Genomic DNA, 16,376 nt, shown 5'->3' on the forward strand with positions numbered 1-16,376 from the left:
ATGGGGCATCAGTGGCAGCTGATGTGCAGGCTGCAGCATCTGAGTGGAGCTTCCAGGGGAAGTGAGGAAACTGCACAGTGAGGCTAGAGGGCAGAATAGGCCTGGGTTGCCTGAAGGGAAAAAGGCGGTGAGAGCCAGTTCATGTTGGATCTGTACACAGAGAAGCAGAACCTCAGGTGAGAGCAGGCCTGAGAGCAGCAGTTGGGAGAGGTCAGCCTTTCCTTGGATAGTCCTGAGGAGCCTAGACAGAGAGCTGGAATCTCTAACCTGTGGGAGGACCCTGGGGAACAAAAGCATGGGGTATCCTACCAGTGGCCAGCATCCTGGTCCCTGACCTCCTCCTCCATCCCAGCTGCCATTGGGACACCCTAACTCAGAGACTGAAGATCAAGGCATTGACATGTTAAAATACTATTTTAAAATGGGGGGGGGGTGCTGCAGAGATTGCTCAGTGGTTAAGAGCACTGATTGCTCTTCCAGAGTTCTGTGTTCAATTCCCAGCGACCACATGGTGGCTTACAACCATCTGCAACAGAATCTGATGCCCTCTTCTGGTGTGTCTGAAGACAGTGACATGCATAAAATAAATAATTCTTTAAATAAAATACTGTTTTTCAGAAGAGAGTGTCAGAGCCCCTGGAACTGGAGCTAAGAATTTGAAAGAAAACAGGCAGTGCACATTTTTAATCCCAGCACTCAGGAGGCAGAGGCAGGTGGAGCTCTAAGTTCGAGGCCAGCCTGGTCTACAGAGTGAGTTCCAGGACAGCCAGGGCTACAGAGAGAAACCAGAGAGAGAGAGAGAGAGAGACAGAGAGAGAGAGAGAGAGAGAGAGAGAGAGAGAGAGAGAGAGACAGAGAGAGAGAGAGAGAGACAGAGAGAGAGAGAGAGAGACAGAGAGAGAGAGAGAGAACAGGCAGGCAAGCCTTTGAGTTAGCATGGAAATCACCAAGCAACCACAAGGCAAAAGTGAGGGTAGCTTCAGAGGAAGAGGGAGAAAGTCCAAAGTGCCAAAGAAAACATGCATAGGTTTTGGTCAGTTTCCGAAAGAAAGAGATAAAGAAGAAAAATGCTTTTCTGAAAAGCAAGCCGACTCGAAAGAGCTACATGGCTAGTGCTGGCTCTGTGAGCGACTGCCCATCACGGCCATTTAATGTGAACAGACCAGCATGCTCACAACGCTGCCCAGTCATCAGCATTACCCAGTTCCAGAACCTTCTAGAACCTTGCACTGGTGAAACCCTTGGGGAACCATTTGGTTTCCTATCACTTCTTTCAGAGCTAGCCTCTCCTTATATACAAGAGTAGGCGTGTGTGAGATCCTTTATTTATATGCAAAGGAAACACACTGTTTATGCCTCTTGCTTTTTTATTTACTAGTAAATTTGGGGCCAGTGATAAGGCCCAGCAGGTAAGGAGCTTGTTGCCAAACCTAATGATCAGAGTTCAGACCCCAGAACCTATATGGTATAGATAGAGAACTGATTCTCCAAGTTGTGTCCTCTAACCTCCATGTATGCAAAGTATGTGTACACACACACACACACACACACACACTAAATTAAAATGTAGTAGACGTTTTAAAATAATAAATCTGGGCAAATAACAGACTGTTAGGACATCAGAACTTCAATGTCACTACCATATCAGCCTACACAGACCTACTTCACTCTTTTTGTATTTCTTTTCTTACTTATTTGTTGAAGGGGCCCACTTGAGCTGCGGCATGCATGTGACAGTCGGAGGATAACCTGGGTAAGTTGGTTCTCTCCTTCCACCATGTAAGTTCTAGGGATAGAGTTCAGATCTCTGCTTCTTCATCCTAAAGGCTACATGATGTTCCTTCCATACGGGTGAGTGATACTGTTTTCGTGAGACCCGTGTTGACTTTCGACTTGAGACATTCATCTACTGATGCCACACACCTGCCGTCAGCAGCAGGAATGAACTATCGTGAGTTAGAAGGGCAAAGCAAACATCTGTGGAACCCTTCAACATCTCCTGGACCAATTGAAGTTTAAGTCTGAAGCTACAAGTGTTTAGGAGGACCTTAAGTGACAGGGAGTGAATGGTTGGTGGGAAAGGAAGTCGTTGTAATCAATTTGGAGAACAGTTTGTCGATATATAATCAATCTAAAGATGCATAATCCTGAGCTGGCGTGATAGCTCAGTGAGTAGAGATGCTTCTCAAGCAAGCTTATGACCTGAGTTCAATTCCTGAAACCCACACGTAGATGAACCAACTCCACAGAGTTGACCTCTGACCTCCACATACATGCCATGGTATGCGCGAATACACACACACACAGACCCACACCATGCTGTATAAATTATAATAAATAAACACACAAATAATTTATTAAAAGCCACACAATTCTACAGCATAACAATTCTCTATTTGGGAAATTTGAAAGAAATATCTTTATATGGAACCAAGAACAGGACTGGAGGTATTTAGCATTCTCCAGGACTTGGGTTCGGTTCTCCAGCTCCACAGAGAGAAGAGAGAAAAGAAATGAGCAGGAATAAGCATTATAAAATATTGGTGATAGCAAAGCATAGAGAGCAGCCTAACTCCTTAAAAACAGAAGGAGAAAGATATTATACTGTGTTCACCTCATGGGACAATCTGTAGCAGTGAGAGCAAATGGTAGCTATATCCATAAGCTGGAATAAATCTTAGGAACAACGATAAAATAGTAAGAACACAAATTGAGGCTGGGTGTAGTGGCACATGCCTTTAATCCCAGCACTCAGCAGGCAGAGGTGTGTGGATCTCTAAGGGTTCGAGGCTACCCTGGTCTACATAAAACTTCTTGCTAAATAACCAGGGCTATATAGAAACATCATGACAAAAGGAAGGAAGGAAGAAAGGAGGGAGGGAGGGAGCGAGGGAGGGAGGGAGGGAGGGAGGGAAGGAAGGGAGGAAGGGAGAAAGAAAGGAAGAGAAGGAAGGAAGGAGGGAAGGAAGGAGGGAGGGAAGGAAGGAAGGAAGGAAGGAAGGAAGGAAGGAAGGAAGGAAGGAAGGGGCCAGTGAAATGGCTCAGCAGGTTAGGAGCTTTCTGCCGAGCCTGACAATGTGCATTCAATCCCTAGAACCCACATGGTGAAGGGAGAGAGCACCAACCCCTGCATGTTGTCTCTTACTTCATATGCATCACAGTACACATGCCCACACATACACACAAACAAATAAATATAAGAAGAAATAAACTGAAAGCCAGGCACGGTAGCACATGGCTGTTGTAATGTGCATTTCATTGGCAAATTGTCAGGTGTTTAAACTCACAGAGAAGTGGGCTCTGAAAACAGGGTTGCCTAATTCCACTTAAGACCTAAGCCGTGTTTGTGCCAAAGTGTCCTTCAATGTCTTGACAGAGAAACAGCCCGAAGGTAAACACAGTGTCCTTGAAGATAGCCACAGGTAAGCCATTTCCAACCCTGTTCTATCGGTTATGTGTGCACATGGGTGAGAAACTGGAAGCTGACCACCTCAAGTTCCCATCTGGTTTCTGCTGCACAGCAGGAGCACCACGTGTGACAATGTCACCTCTGTCTGTTGAAACTGATATTCTACTTGGACACCTCACTTGGGTCAGCCTCCTCTGCCTGGGGCTTCTCAGAGAACTCCAAGGATAGCCTTGGGGGGTGGGTCATCCGAAGTTGGTCTTTGCTGAATTTTGAGTAACTCTAGTAAATGTTTTCTATCAACATAATAGTCATTATTTATGCTTTTACCTTGGCTTGCTATCCACTTGTAACTCACTCATTCAAAACCAAAAAATACTGTAGATTATTCTCCAAAGTGTGCAACATGCCTATAATACCAGCCAGCACCCAGAGGCTGGGGCAGGAGGATCACCAAGTGTAGCCAGTATCCTAATTGCTTTCTGTTGCTGTGATAAACACCACAGCCAAAAGCAACTTGAGGAAGAAAGGCTTTGTGTGGCTTATGTGTCCTAATCACTGTCCATCACTGAGGGAAACCAAGATAGCAGCCCAGACAGGGGCAGAGGCAGACACCATGGAGGGGTGCGGCTTACTGGCTTGTTCTTCATGGCTTGCTCAGCCTACTTTCTTATAGAACACAGGCCACTTGCCCAGGAATGGCATCACCCACAGGGGCCTGGGCCCTCCCATATCAACCATGAATCAAGAAAATATCCCCACTGACTTGGTCGTAGGACAACATCTGATGAAGACAATTTTGCACCTGAGATTTCCTCTCCCCTGATTCACCTGGGTTTGTGTCAAGAGGGCAAAATGACTAGCAGAGCCAGTTTGGGATACATATAACTTTTCCAAAAAAAAAAAAAAAATTGAATTTGATCCCAGAATCCACATAAAAAGCTGGGTGGCTGGGTGTAGCCAGGCCAAAATGGTGAGTACCTTTAATCTCAGCAGAGGCAGGCAGATCTCTCAGTTTGAGGCCAGCCTGGTCTATAGAGTGAGTTCCAGGACAGCCAAGGCTACACAGGGAAACCCTGTCTCGAAAAATAAAACAAACAAACAAAGCTGGTGTGGTAGTAATGCCAGCAATGGCGAATCGAGCCAGGCAGGTCCCTGGGATTCACTGGCCAACAGCCTAGCCTAATTGATAAGCCCTACATCCCAGAGAGACTGTCTCAAAGAAAACAAGCAAATAGTCCCTGCAGAACATTTTATCTTGGCTTGCTATACACTTAGTAACTCACTCATTCAAAACCAAAAATATTGTAGATTATTCTCCAAAGTGTGCAACATGCCTATAATATCAGCACTCCGGCCTCCACATGTATGTGCATATACACGTACATAAATGCACACACCAAAAATGCTGAATGAGGACATGTACAGTATGATAGCCCTTATGTAAAGTTCGGAACCACACAAACAATACCAGCTATTATTTCTTTACATAAGAAATATATACAAAGTAAATGTGTGGGGGGCTAGAATCAAATCAATACAGCCCTTGCCTTGGGAGAATGTAATCCGATGGAGGAGAAATATTATACCAAGATTTTAAATACATTTGTAATTATCTTTAAGTATTAAAATATAGAATATAGAGTTTATCATTTTAACCATCTCTGTGGGTTGCTGTGGGTTGAACCCAGGACCTATTGAATGTTAGGCACTCCCTCTAACAGTGGGCCCTTGCCACCATCCTCCATTTTAACGTGTATTAAGTGTGTATTTCAGTAGTGCTAACCAGGTTCAAAGGTTGTGCAACCGTCACTGTTATTTCTGAAACATTTTTCTTCAGCACATTAAAGCTCTGTACCACTTAACAATAACTCCCTGTGGTGGCTTGGATGAAATGGGCCCATAGACTCACAGGGAGTGGCAGCATTGGAGGCGTGGCCTTGGTGGAGTGGATGTGGCCTTTCGGAGGAAGTGTGTCACTCACAGGGAGGATAACCTTTGAGGTTTCAGAAACTCAAGCCAGGCGCAATGTATCCCTTCCTGCTGTCTTTGGATCCAGTTGGAGAACTCTCAGTACCTCTCCAGCACCATGTCTGCCTGCAGGCCACCATGCTTCTTGCCGTGATGATAATGGAGCAAACCTCTCATCTGTAAGCCGGCCCCAGTTAAATGTTTGCCTTTATAAGAGTCGCCATGGTCATAGTGTCTGTTCACAGCAACAAAATCGTAAGACATTCCCTGGGCTCATAATAAAATAAAAATAAATAAAAAATAAAAACAGGGTCTCATAGCTCTGGCTGGCCTCCAGCCTGATACATAGCCAAAGATGGCCTTAGCTCCCTGGTCCTCCTGCCCCCACATCCTTTGTGCTGGGATTACAGGCATGAGCCAGCACACCTAGTACAGTTGCAGTTGCTAAAGACAGGTCTTTCTGTATTGCCCAGGCTGGCCTTGAACTCCTGGGCTCAAGCAATTCTCCAGCCTCAGCCTCTGGGGTTCCTGAAACAACAGACATGTGTCACTACCACAGGCTCTTTCCTATGCTTAGTTTTCCAAGGAACTGGAGTGATTTATTTTAAAGGTGGCTGATGGGCACAAGCATTCTCTCCCTTAGTTTCCAGGTGTTTTCGTATGAGAGAAACATTCTCTAAGTGTAGGAAGTGAAGCAAGCTATAATTGAAAGCCCCTGCTTGCACTGTTAACACTTTTGAATTGCATCATTAATCCGAAGCCATTTGCCTTGGGTTTCAAAATTATTAGTTTGGTTTTCTTCCCACCCCTCCCTCACCCAGTGCTGGAGAATCAAACCCAAAGCTTCACACATTCTAGGCAAGAGCCCTGCCAATGAGCCACACCCTCAGGCCCATGTGCCCGCCATTCCAGCCACTTACAATACTGCAACGTTCGATCCCGCGGGGAAGATTCCTTAAACCAAAGCCCTGAACCCCAGAACCCTCTAACCTGGGAGTGATGACTCGTGGGAACCGGGCCCAAGCTCAGGCTAGAGCTTCCCAACCCCACGGGTCATACCTGGGGGTTCCCAAGGACATAACACTGTGTCTTGTGGGCCATCTGATCTCCTGTAAAGATGGTCTGACTTCAAGCTGTCTCTTCTGGCAGGTGAACCTGCCTCTGTCCAGCCTGGCTGCCTAGGGTCTTGACCAGAACAGAAGGACAGAGTCTAGATCCTCGACAGTGTAGGACAGCCCAGTTCTGGCTAGTATACAGGGACAGGGTCTAGTCCTCCACCTCCAATGTGTGGGGCCCAAATATCAAGAAACTTGGTTGTGAGTCCTAGGTCTGCCTCGTTGAACATGGAGCGGGGCTCTCCATCTGTCTGGGCCTCAAGTCTAGAGAACGAGGGCTGGGGAGGTGAGGGGCTCCAAGACCCACACTCTACAGGTGCTGTAGGAGAGAGGAAAGACAAAGCCCCTCTCTGGGCTATTTAGCTCATTACCAAAGCTCCTGAGCATTTGACATCTGCAAAACCTCATTAGGTAAATGCTAACTCGTCCCTTCTGCTAGGCCCAGCACTCGGAAATGTACCGTGACGAGGGCGGTGTGTTTGTGAGAAGAGGATGTACATGATAAATTATCCGGCATTTTAATATCGCTTACCACACCCTTTGCCCGGCAGCAGACACCGTCTAGATGGCAAACACTGAAGCTGACTGGCTCTGGTCAGTGTAGGCAAAGGTCTAAAGAAGGGAGGTGTCCCCAGAGTGCCTGACTCCCATCCCTCCTGATTTACCCTCCATGGTCCAGAATCTAAAGAGAAACGGGGCCTCATTTCCTAGGCAGCCCCCTGCAGACTGCAGCGAGGGGCTGTTGCAGAGGACACGCTGGGTAAACATTTGTTGAAATGTGGAGTCATGAATAAATGAACGGACAAGAACCCCTGGAAGGCGCCTCTCCACCAGCCAGCAACAGTGTTTGGAGTGGCTCTGCCAGACTCTCCTTTGGGTTCAAGTTTCCCATTAATACAAAGAAAGTTCTATCGGTGCAGCCTTGCAAGAGCTCCTTCAATAATCAGAGAAAGAAGAACAGGCTGTGGGTGTGGGGAGTGGGGAGTGGGTAGGAACCAGCCTTCCCTCCCCCGCATATATGAAGACTAGCTAGGGACACCCATCAACGATGTCCAGCCAACTGCTGAACAGAGGCCATTTCCTCAAACACGCACATCACCTGTAATCGCAGCACTAGAGAGGCAGAAGGATCCACTCAGCCACATAGGCTATCCTGGACCACCTGAGACCCTGCCTCAAAAAAAAAAAAAAAAAAAAAAAAAAAAAGAAAAAAGAAAAAAGAAAAAAGCCCAGCAGTGGTGGCTCACAACTTTTAATCCCAGCAGTTGTGAGGCAAAGGCAGGCAGAGCTCTGAGTTCAAGGCCAGCCTGGTCTACAGAGTGAGTTCCAGGATAGTCAGGGCTACACAGAGAAACCCTGTCTTGAAAAACCAAAAAGAGGAAGAGGAGAAAGGAGGAAAGAAGGAAGAGAAGGAGGGAGAGAAAGAAGAGGAGGAGAAGAAAGGAAGGAAGGAAGGAAGGAAGAGAGAGAAAGAAAGGAAGGAAGGAAGGAAGGAAGGAAGAAAGAAAGAAAGAAAGAAAGAAAGAAAGAAAGAAAGAAAGAAAGAAAAGAGAAAAAGAAATAAATGCATATTGCCTACTAAAAGGAAAGGTATTCAGTTTATTCTGGACCAAGAAGGCCAAATCAGACTCCCAACTCTGCCTTTGCCAAATCTTTCTAGAAATGCCCCCACAATTCCTATTAGGACTTACTTCCTCCGGTGAGAGCTGCTAAACACTGAGAGATGCTGTCGTGGTGTGTGTGACAGGTGTGAACGGTGACAGGGGGGCCACCTGCAGCATGAGCATCATGGTATCAAGCCATTAGCACCTCTTAACCCAGCAATTCCCAGCCTTTGCTGTGTGTAAAAATAATCTAGAGGTGTTTGTTTAGACACATCTGAAAGTGCACTCACCTATTCTGGGTCAGTGGGTGTGAGGCGGGGCCCTGGAATCTGCATTATTTATAAACATCCATCAAGGTGGGACAGACAGCCCAGCCATCGTTTGTGAAATCCCTTCTATTTGTAGAGGGCCTTTGAGAGAGTCTGCAGGGGAGAGCAGACTGTACTCACTGAACCTTGCGGGGGGGGGGGGGGGTCAGTTCTGCTGCAGAGCTGCCCACCCCAGCAGCATGATTGATTAAACTTGGACATATCCAGCTGCGTGGAGATCCCCACCCCCCTGCCAGCTGGTACCCAGTATTGGCAAGAACATTCATTTCTCAATAGGTTTCTTGTCTATGTCTTCACCTGGTCCTGGCAACAGACAGAGGAGTTGACTGCATTCACCCAATAGGGAAACTGAGGCAGGCACGTAGCATAGGATGGTGTATGCACAGGGGACACAGGGCAAGGTGCCGACTGCCTACCAGGCAGTGCACTAGGCATCTTCTATCCAGATTCCTTCTGTACCTCAGACTAAAGCCAATAATGCAAAATCAGGTACAGCCAAGCGTCGGAAGAGTGGAGCTTTCGACTCTAAGTCTGTCTCAGTCCTAACCCTTGGTCTTTCCAGAAAATGGACTTTTCTCTGGATGACAGCACATCCACACCTCCCTCTCTGTGGGGTCCCATCCCCTGTCAACAGATCTCACAAGTGCGCAAACTCAGACTCAGAATGGGCCTTCATTCTGACAGCTGCCAGTGCCTGGCCCACACACCATCTCTCCAGTGGGTGTCTTAGGGTTCCCTGGCTCAATGCTTTGTGACCTAGGACCTTTTTCCCACTTTTTCCCCTAAGAGCTAACTCCTACGGGGCCAAGAACTATGAGCTGCTCCTTCAGAAAGCCACTTCTGGTCAGCCTCTCCTCTACCCCATTCTCCCCGCAAACCCATGAGTCAGACTTTGAAGAACAGGGTCTGGAGTTGGTATAACTGGGCTCCTGTATCCAGTCCCAGTTGCTGGACACTTGATCACTTGAAGCCTCAGTTTCCCTATTTGCAAGATTGTACCACCTCTTCTTGTCTGTCCCCCCCAAAGGATGTATGGAAACTGCTGTTTTTGATACCCATGTCACAGCATGATTTAATAATGCAGACACCTATGGCATAGGTTAAGTTACAGTGTGTGTGTGTGCGCTCGCGCGTGTGTGTGTGTGTGTGTGTGTGTGTGTGTGTCTGTCTGTCTGTCTGTCTGTCTGTCTGTGTGTCTGTGTATATGTGTCTGTGTAAGGTCTAAGCCCCTTCAGTCCTATGACAGCCTGCTGAGACCAGGTACCTCTCTCCTTAGACTCAGACTCTCAAGAAGACTGAGTGGGCTCCCCCAGCACCCAGACTGCCAGGCCAGCTCATTCCCCTGTAATCCCTGAAGCTTGGCCCCTCAGCCCCCACCCCTACTCCATCTGGCTGTCCCCATCCAAGAAGCCTCATGGGGATCCCAGAGAACAAGGCTTTACCTGGGCAGCCAGCTCCACTTTGAGTCACTTCAGCTCTGTAGGGGTGAGGAAGGAGAGGCAAGGGAAGGGAGGACGAAAACATGGGTTGTGGGGAGTTATTGTTTGAAAAGGGATCTTGCTGTATAGCTCTGGTTGGTCTAGAACTCACTTCGTAGGCCAGGCTATCCTCAGACATGTGGCAATCCTTCTGCTGTTGTTTCCTGAGTGCTAGAATTTGCCACCATAACCAGCTCTCTGTTAGGTCTTCATTGCAGTTCTCAGCAACCAACAGTCACCCTGATCTATTCTCTGTGCCTGGGCCTCAATTTCCTGAGCTGCAAAATGGGAACATCTCCAGCTCCATGCTGGGCAGTAAAAGAATAGGCAAAATGATGGCTGGGGTGTGATTGGCAGAGGAGGACATGGTTTCCAAAAATAGGCATGATCACTCAAGCATGAAAGCAAGGCCCATGGGAGCAGATGTAATCCAGTCCTCAAGAGGTAGAAGCAGAGGGGTCAGAGGTTGAAGGTCAGCCTGGATTAGGGTAAGTCCAAGACCAGCATGAGCAAATTAGTGAGACCTTGTCTCAAAATAAAAAATATAAAGAGGACTAGATACAAATTCAAGATCAACCTCAGAATGAGTTCAGGGTCTCCTGGCAACTCAGCAAAATCCTTTCTCAGAATAAAAGCTACAAAGGGCTGGGGTGTCGAGCTCAGTGGTTACAGCATGCCTAATGTGTGTGTGAGAGTCCAGGTTCAGTTCCCAGTTCCACAAAGAAAACAGGAAAACCAAAAAGAGAGGAAAGAAACCACATAATTCTCCATTTTTTACCAGTGAGTCTAGTCTCTTACAGAAAGGAAGAAAACAAATCCATCCCTGTGAAGTCCCTCATGCCTGTCATTTTGTCATCTTCAAAGCTAATGTAGGGCCTCACCACACTGCTGGGAAATCAGAATTAGTCCCATTTCACAGATGAGGAAACTGAGACTCGGGGGTTCAAATGACCCCACCTGAATGATGCAACTAAGCAATAGGGGAGGCCCTCTCCTCTCCTAGCTCCAGTCCTCGCCTTGCATATGGCTAGTGGTTGACACTCTCCTGTTAGACTCAATAGAGAACAATGGTTTTCAACCTTCCTAATGCTGCGACCCTTCAATACAGTTCCTCATGTTGTGGTGACCCCCACCGTAAAATTATCTTCATTGCTACTTCATAAGTGTAAGTTTCCTACTTACATAAATTACCATGTAAATATCTGTGTTTTACCATGGTCGAAATTGACCCGTGAAAAGGGTCCGCCAAGGGGTCACGTTCCACAGGTTGAGAACCTTGACAAAAGAGGGACACAGCCAAACGTGATAAATAAGCCTCTCCCACGAGTCAGTGGAAACCAGAGTAAACAGGATTCCATCCACGCCAGGCCAGGGCTTACTAGAGCCGCACCTGTACAAGCAGCAGCCTGTTCCCAGCACAGCTGTTCCCAGAAAGGCTGCAGGGATTTGTTTAGTTGCCTGGCCACCACGGGAGGCACAAGTGTCCTCCAGGCAGCACCTTGCCTTTACACCCAAACTCAATCATCACCCCAGGAGATCTCTGCCCTGGCCTGCTTCCCTCTGTCCATCCTGATCATGCCCCGGTCCAAGTCCTCACGCAGCCTGTCCTTCTGGGTCTTACAAGCCACTCAGAGACTGAGTGAGGAGCCTGGCCCAAGTCATAGACACTCCTGTTTGCATGTGACCTGAGAAGAAGTGAGCAGACTGTCCCAGCAGTGTCCTGGGACAGCCCAGGGTACACTTGTCCTGCTAGGATGTAAACAGCCTGTTCCCTGGGAGAGTAATCCTGTGGTCTACAAGGGAGGGGGTTTTTGAGGAGTTCATTCCCACATCCCCAAATGGCTTCTATGGCTATAGGTTCTGTTAGTTGAGCCCAGCACGGAAGACTGTGCCCCGGACAACCTTAAGAGCATGTGTTTCTTGTGTGTATGTGCATGCTGGGGAGGCATACCGTGTCCCAGCATCTACCACTGCATGTGTCTATAGCCTGAACCCCGGGAATGGGTGATCTTTTCCACTGAGTGTCTCTATACGTGTGTGTGTGTGTGTGTGTGTGTGTGTGTGTGTGTGTGTGTGTGTTTGCAATGCCCCACACACCTGCGCCTGTCCCACGAGAGTGAATGCAGCCCCTCATGGGCTGGCACATGGCGCGGGATGAGTGGGCACGCAGGGCCCAGACTGGGAACCTAGGTGAGGGAAGGCTGCGAGTGGCCCTGCGCGTCTCCCGCGTGTGTGAGCGCGCCGTGTGAGCGCGAGGAAGTGGTTGCTCTCCTGGCTCGCTCGCTCCCTCGCTCTCTCCGTGCCCGCCAGCCCGCCCGCCCGCGCGCGCAGCCCGCACACTCACCGCTTGGTTGCTGCCGGGTGACGCGGGCTGGGCCCGCCCCCTGCTGCCGGCCCCGCACTCACTTGCACCGGCCGCCGCCGAGCAGGCAGCAGCCGCGTCAGGGCCGTCCGGGGGCCAAGCCGGCGATGCCCGCAGCCCCCTCGGCGCCCCGCGGGACCCGCTGACTTGCCCCCGGGCCAGGGTCACACCGGGCCGGGCCGGGCCGCGCACCGCGGCGCTGCCTGCATGACCCTCCGGCGGCGCGGGGAGAAGGCGACCATCAGCATCCAGGAGCATATGGCCATCGACGTGTGTCCCGGGCCCATCCGGCCTATCAAGCAGATCTCCGATTACTTCCCCCGCTTCCCGCGGGGCCTCCCCCCAACCGCCGCGCCCCGCGCCCTCGCGCCCCCGGACGCCCCCGCGCGCTCGCCCGCAGCCAGCGCCGGCCCCCGCAGCCCCTCCGACGGCGCCCGCGACGACGACGAAGATGTGGACCAGCTCTTCGGAGCCTACGGTGCCAGCCCAGGCCCGAGCCCCGGCCCCAGCCCCGCGAGGCCGCCCGCCAAGCCCCCCGAGGAGGAGCCGGACGCCGACGGCTACGAGTCAGACGACTGCAGTAAGTTTCCCAGTCGCCGGCCGCGCGCCCCCTCCCCGCACCCGGGTCCCCGCAGGGCAAGCGCCGCCGCCGCCCCGTACACCCGCACGCGAGAGCTGGGAAGTTTGGGGGCGTCCTCTGGGGGCGCCCCGTTTCCAGGCCTCCGCTCCCCGGGGCGCGCCCCGCACCCCTTCTCGGCCCGCGTGCCGAGATCTTCAGCGCGGGCGGCGGCTTTTGTTCCCGGGAAGGGCGGAGCTGCGCCCCAGAGAGACACCAGTTGCTGCGGGCCGCACGGTATCTCCCGGCCCCAGAGCCCTGTGCGGGCTGTCCCGGGGTGGCCACCCGGAGAGCTAGGGACCCTGCGGTAGCCTAGGCGGGCCCGGCGGCACGCACCGCGCCGCGGCTCCGCTAGTGCGCGGGCCAAGGACCAGGACGGCGGAGCCGCTTGTCCTTTGGAAAAACCTTGGTGATTCCTCCTCCCGCATCTGCGGACCCCGATGGCTCGGGCCGCGGACCTTCGCCCACCTGTTACGCCGGCTTCTCTGGTCAGGAGGGTACCCAGCCGCGCCCCCTCCTCTCGGACTCAACCCCAGGGAGACAACAGACACCAGGGTCTCCCGAACCAGGCCAGGACCTCTCCTGGTGTCTTGTATGGTCCCTGAGGGTGTCTGACCCGGCCCACCAAGGACCATCCAGAAAGCCAACGAGGGAAGAAGTCATCGTTTGTCCCATGAATTTGCTGGGGGCTGGGGCTGCGGCTGAGGGAGACTACATAGAAGGGCCCCAGCCCAGCTGTCACCCTGCTTCATTTAGAAAAGAACAGGGCCATCCTCAAAACCTAGTCATGGGTGCCATGGGACCGTGGGATTGGAGGATCCCATACCAGCTTCCCCAGGGCAAAAGCAGCCCCTCCTCCGTGCAACATTTGGGTAGTTATGCCTTGTCTGGGTGTTCCCTAGGGCCTCTGGGCTAGGGACTGGCTCGTCCCCAGCATAACAAGTGCCTCTGCACGCTGAGGATGGGAGTTCACGGTGTCACCCTGGGAACAGACTCCGCGGTTCACTTCAGGGAGCCCAGCAAGAGAGGTGCATCAAGCCTGGGCCGGGAACACTGCCTTTTGTGTGTATTCTAGACCTGGACCCTCTAACTCAGGGCATATCGAGGCCCTACTCCCAAGTGTAAAGGCTGGGGAGCAGGCCTTACCTTCTGCTGTCCTGCAGGCTGAGGGAAACTAGGTGGGCTGAATTTATTAAAGTCTGCAGAGCTGCACCCTGGATTTACTTTCTGCCCAATTCCTGGCACTCTGTGCAAGGATCCAGGCTGGCTGCCCTCTAGGGAGGCTCTAAGTAGGACCACAGTTAGCCCCCTTGGGGGATCCAGAGCCATCCTGGGAAGAAAAACTAGGAAGCAGCTCCCATTTCCAGCATTCTGTCTGCAGTCAAGGGAGTGAGCAGGAGCACAAAGATTGTGCCTGAGCCACAGGCCACCCTCCAGGTGTCGTAGCAGCTCAAAGGATGACATAAGGCCAAGAGGGAAGAAACCTAGTCATTTTGGCTATCCTGAAACCCACCAGAAAGAATAAAACAGGCCAGAAGCCCCACCTCCTGTCTGTCTGGTGTTTTCAGAACACTCTTTCAGCAGCTGGGAGCGGGCAAAGGGAACCATGCTGAGTCTCTGGGCTCAGGCCACAGGTGTCCTCACTAGGGACAGGCTCACATGAGTTGGGTCCTAGATACAGCTTTCTCAACTGAAACTGGGGTCTGGCCACACCCAGATGGCTTTAATACAAAGTGTGGAGAAGAGGCCTGGAGCTCGCAGAGCTAAGAAAGTGGGTATGAAGCTGAGCATCTCATTAAGGCTGAGAGCACCAGGACTGTGGCTCTCACAGGTGAGGAGACCCAGAGCAGGACCACCCTGTACCTGGTACCCGAGGCTGTGCACCCTCGGAGCCCTGACAACCAGATCTCTCAGAATGAGCCTAAGTGATTCAAGCCAGACGGTTCATTACGGCTTTAGCCAGGGTTATGCCATTTGCTGCTCTAATTATCGGATTATCTGTTCGGACAAAAAGAAATGAGGGCGGCTGCTCTGCTGTCCAAACAGAGGCGCAAAAACAGCCTGTTTGCTTAGCTTTGTTCTCCTCTCTAAAGCCCCTCCCTTGCTGGCCACCTCAAAGTATACAAGTATGGGCACATGAGTGTGAGTGTGCGTGTGTGTGTGTGTGTGTGTGTGCTGAGCTTAGGAGGCCAGTGAAGAAGACACAGCACCACCCTAGGCCCCAGCTCCCAGGTATCCCAAGCTACCTGCTCCCCATGTGCAGAAGGAACGCAGACCCCGAAGCTGTAATGACTAAGAGGCTTTGGACTGCAAGTACCATGAAATCAATTCAAAGCAGCTCACGCCAGCAGAGCCGCAAAGGTCCTGCTGCAGACACCATGGTAAACTGGAGCAGCCCTCCAGCATCCCTGGCGATGAGGCTTCTGTCAGTCCTTCCTCTCAGCCAGCTCTTTCCCTCTTGGGCTGAAAACCAGGGCAGGTTCTCTATTCCCAAGGGCATATGGATGAGGAACATCAGATGCAAAACGTAGTCACAGAGATGGTCTCAGACTCCATCAGCTAAGCGGGACCCTCATGATCCAAGGTGGCTGCTGTGGGTCCAGGCATCACATATATATATATTATGTTCTTAGATTTGATTAAAAAAAAAATACTTTCTATTCTCATGTCTAAGATCCAGAAAATCTCTCTTAGAAGTTCCCAGGAGACTTGTCCTTTTGTCTCATTGGCTAGAAGTACATCACGTGTCCATGTTCCCAAATGACTCACTCAGCTAGGTCAGGACGGGAGCCCATGGAAGTCTGGAACAGGGGTGAACCATTGTGGGATCTTCCTAGAAGGTTCTCCCCGGCACGGCAGATCCTAGTTATTGATGTATGTGACTCTTTCTTCACCCAGAATGCCTTTGGGCCTCCATCATATTCTTTCATAGTCAACTGTATAATGCCAACTGTGTGTCAGAGCATGGTACAGGGGCACAGAGACCCAAGCATGGGCTGGACCACAGTCTCTGATCTTAGGACACTCACAGAAACCCAACAAGAGGACCAGCATGAGCGATGGGGAGGCAGACATCCACAGAGGCCTCAGCTCTGAGGCAGGGGAAGGGGAAAGAAGGCTAGCAGAGTGAAGGGGGCAGCAAAGGAATAGAAATGTCAAAAGCACAGACCAGTGGGGTCTGTAGAACCACGTGTCTGAGGCAAAGGGGAGGGGCTGATGAGGTCAAAGTGATCATATATATAGAAAGGTGTAAATGCCAAACCGAGGATGTCTCAATGCGATGGATTTTTGAACGACTTGAAGTAGGGGAATAAAGGAGCCTAAGCTCTGCCTCTAGACTCTGCCAAGTAGAGAATTATCCCTCATTCCTCAGCATCCTCCCCCACAGTGGCTACCTAGTTCAGTGCCTCAGTTTCCCCACTTATGAAGTGCTTTCAAGTAGGGCATGATAATTTTCTATACATTCTTGCCAATTTAAGAAAAAAATTTATTGTA

General features: G+C 50.7%; 1 protein-coding gene and 1 long non-coding RNA gene across 7 annotated transcripts in view; one reads left to right on the forward strand and one right to left on the reverse strand.

Moving 5' to 3' along the window:
- The window catches only part of LOC117710706 (uncharacterized), a 48,766-nt gene extending 35,102 nt beyond the window's left edge, over positions 1-13,664 (reverse strand). Inside the window, exon 1 of one of the 2 annotated variants that reach the window (XR_013111196.1) lies at positions 13,350-13,664. This is a non-coding gene — a long non-coding RNA (uncharacterized LOC117710706). Of the gene's footprint in view, positions 1-12,247; positions 12,372-13,349 lie in introns of those variants that run through there. The other variant, XR_004607080.2, reaches the window with a different exon arrangement.
- The window catches only part of Doc2b (double C2 domain beta), a 32,667-nt gene continuing 28,635 nt past the window's right edge, over positions 12,345-16,376 (forward strand). For all 5 annotated transcript variants that reach the window (XM_076936287.1, XM_034505837.2, XM_076936290.1 and 2 more), the window contains exon 1: positions 12,345-12,845. In XM_076936287.1, the coding sequence (XP_076792402.1) occupies positions 12,473-12,845 (373 nt within the window). In that variant the 5' untranslated portion in view covers positions 12,345-12,472. The remainder of the gene's footprint in view (positions 12,846-16,376) is intronic.

This window comes from Arvicanthis niloticus, chromosome 6 (genome assembly GCF_011762505.2).
Source record: "Arvicanthis niloticus isolate mArvNil1 chromosome 6, mArvNil1.pat.X, whole genome shotgun sequence".
Classification (NCBI taxonomy): domain Eukaryota; kingdom Metazoa; phylum Chordata; class Mammalia; order Rodentia; family Muridae; genus Arvicanthis; species Arvicanthis niloticus.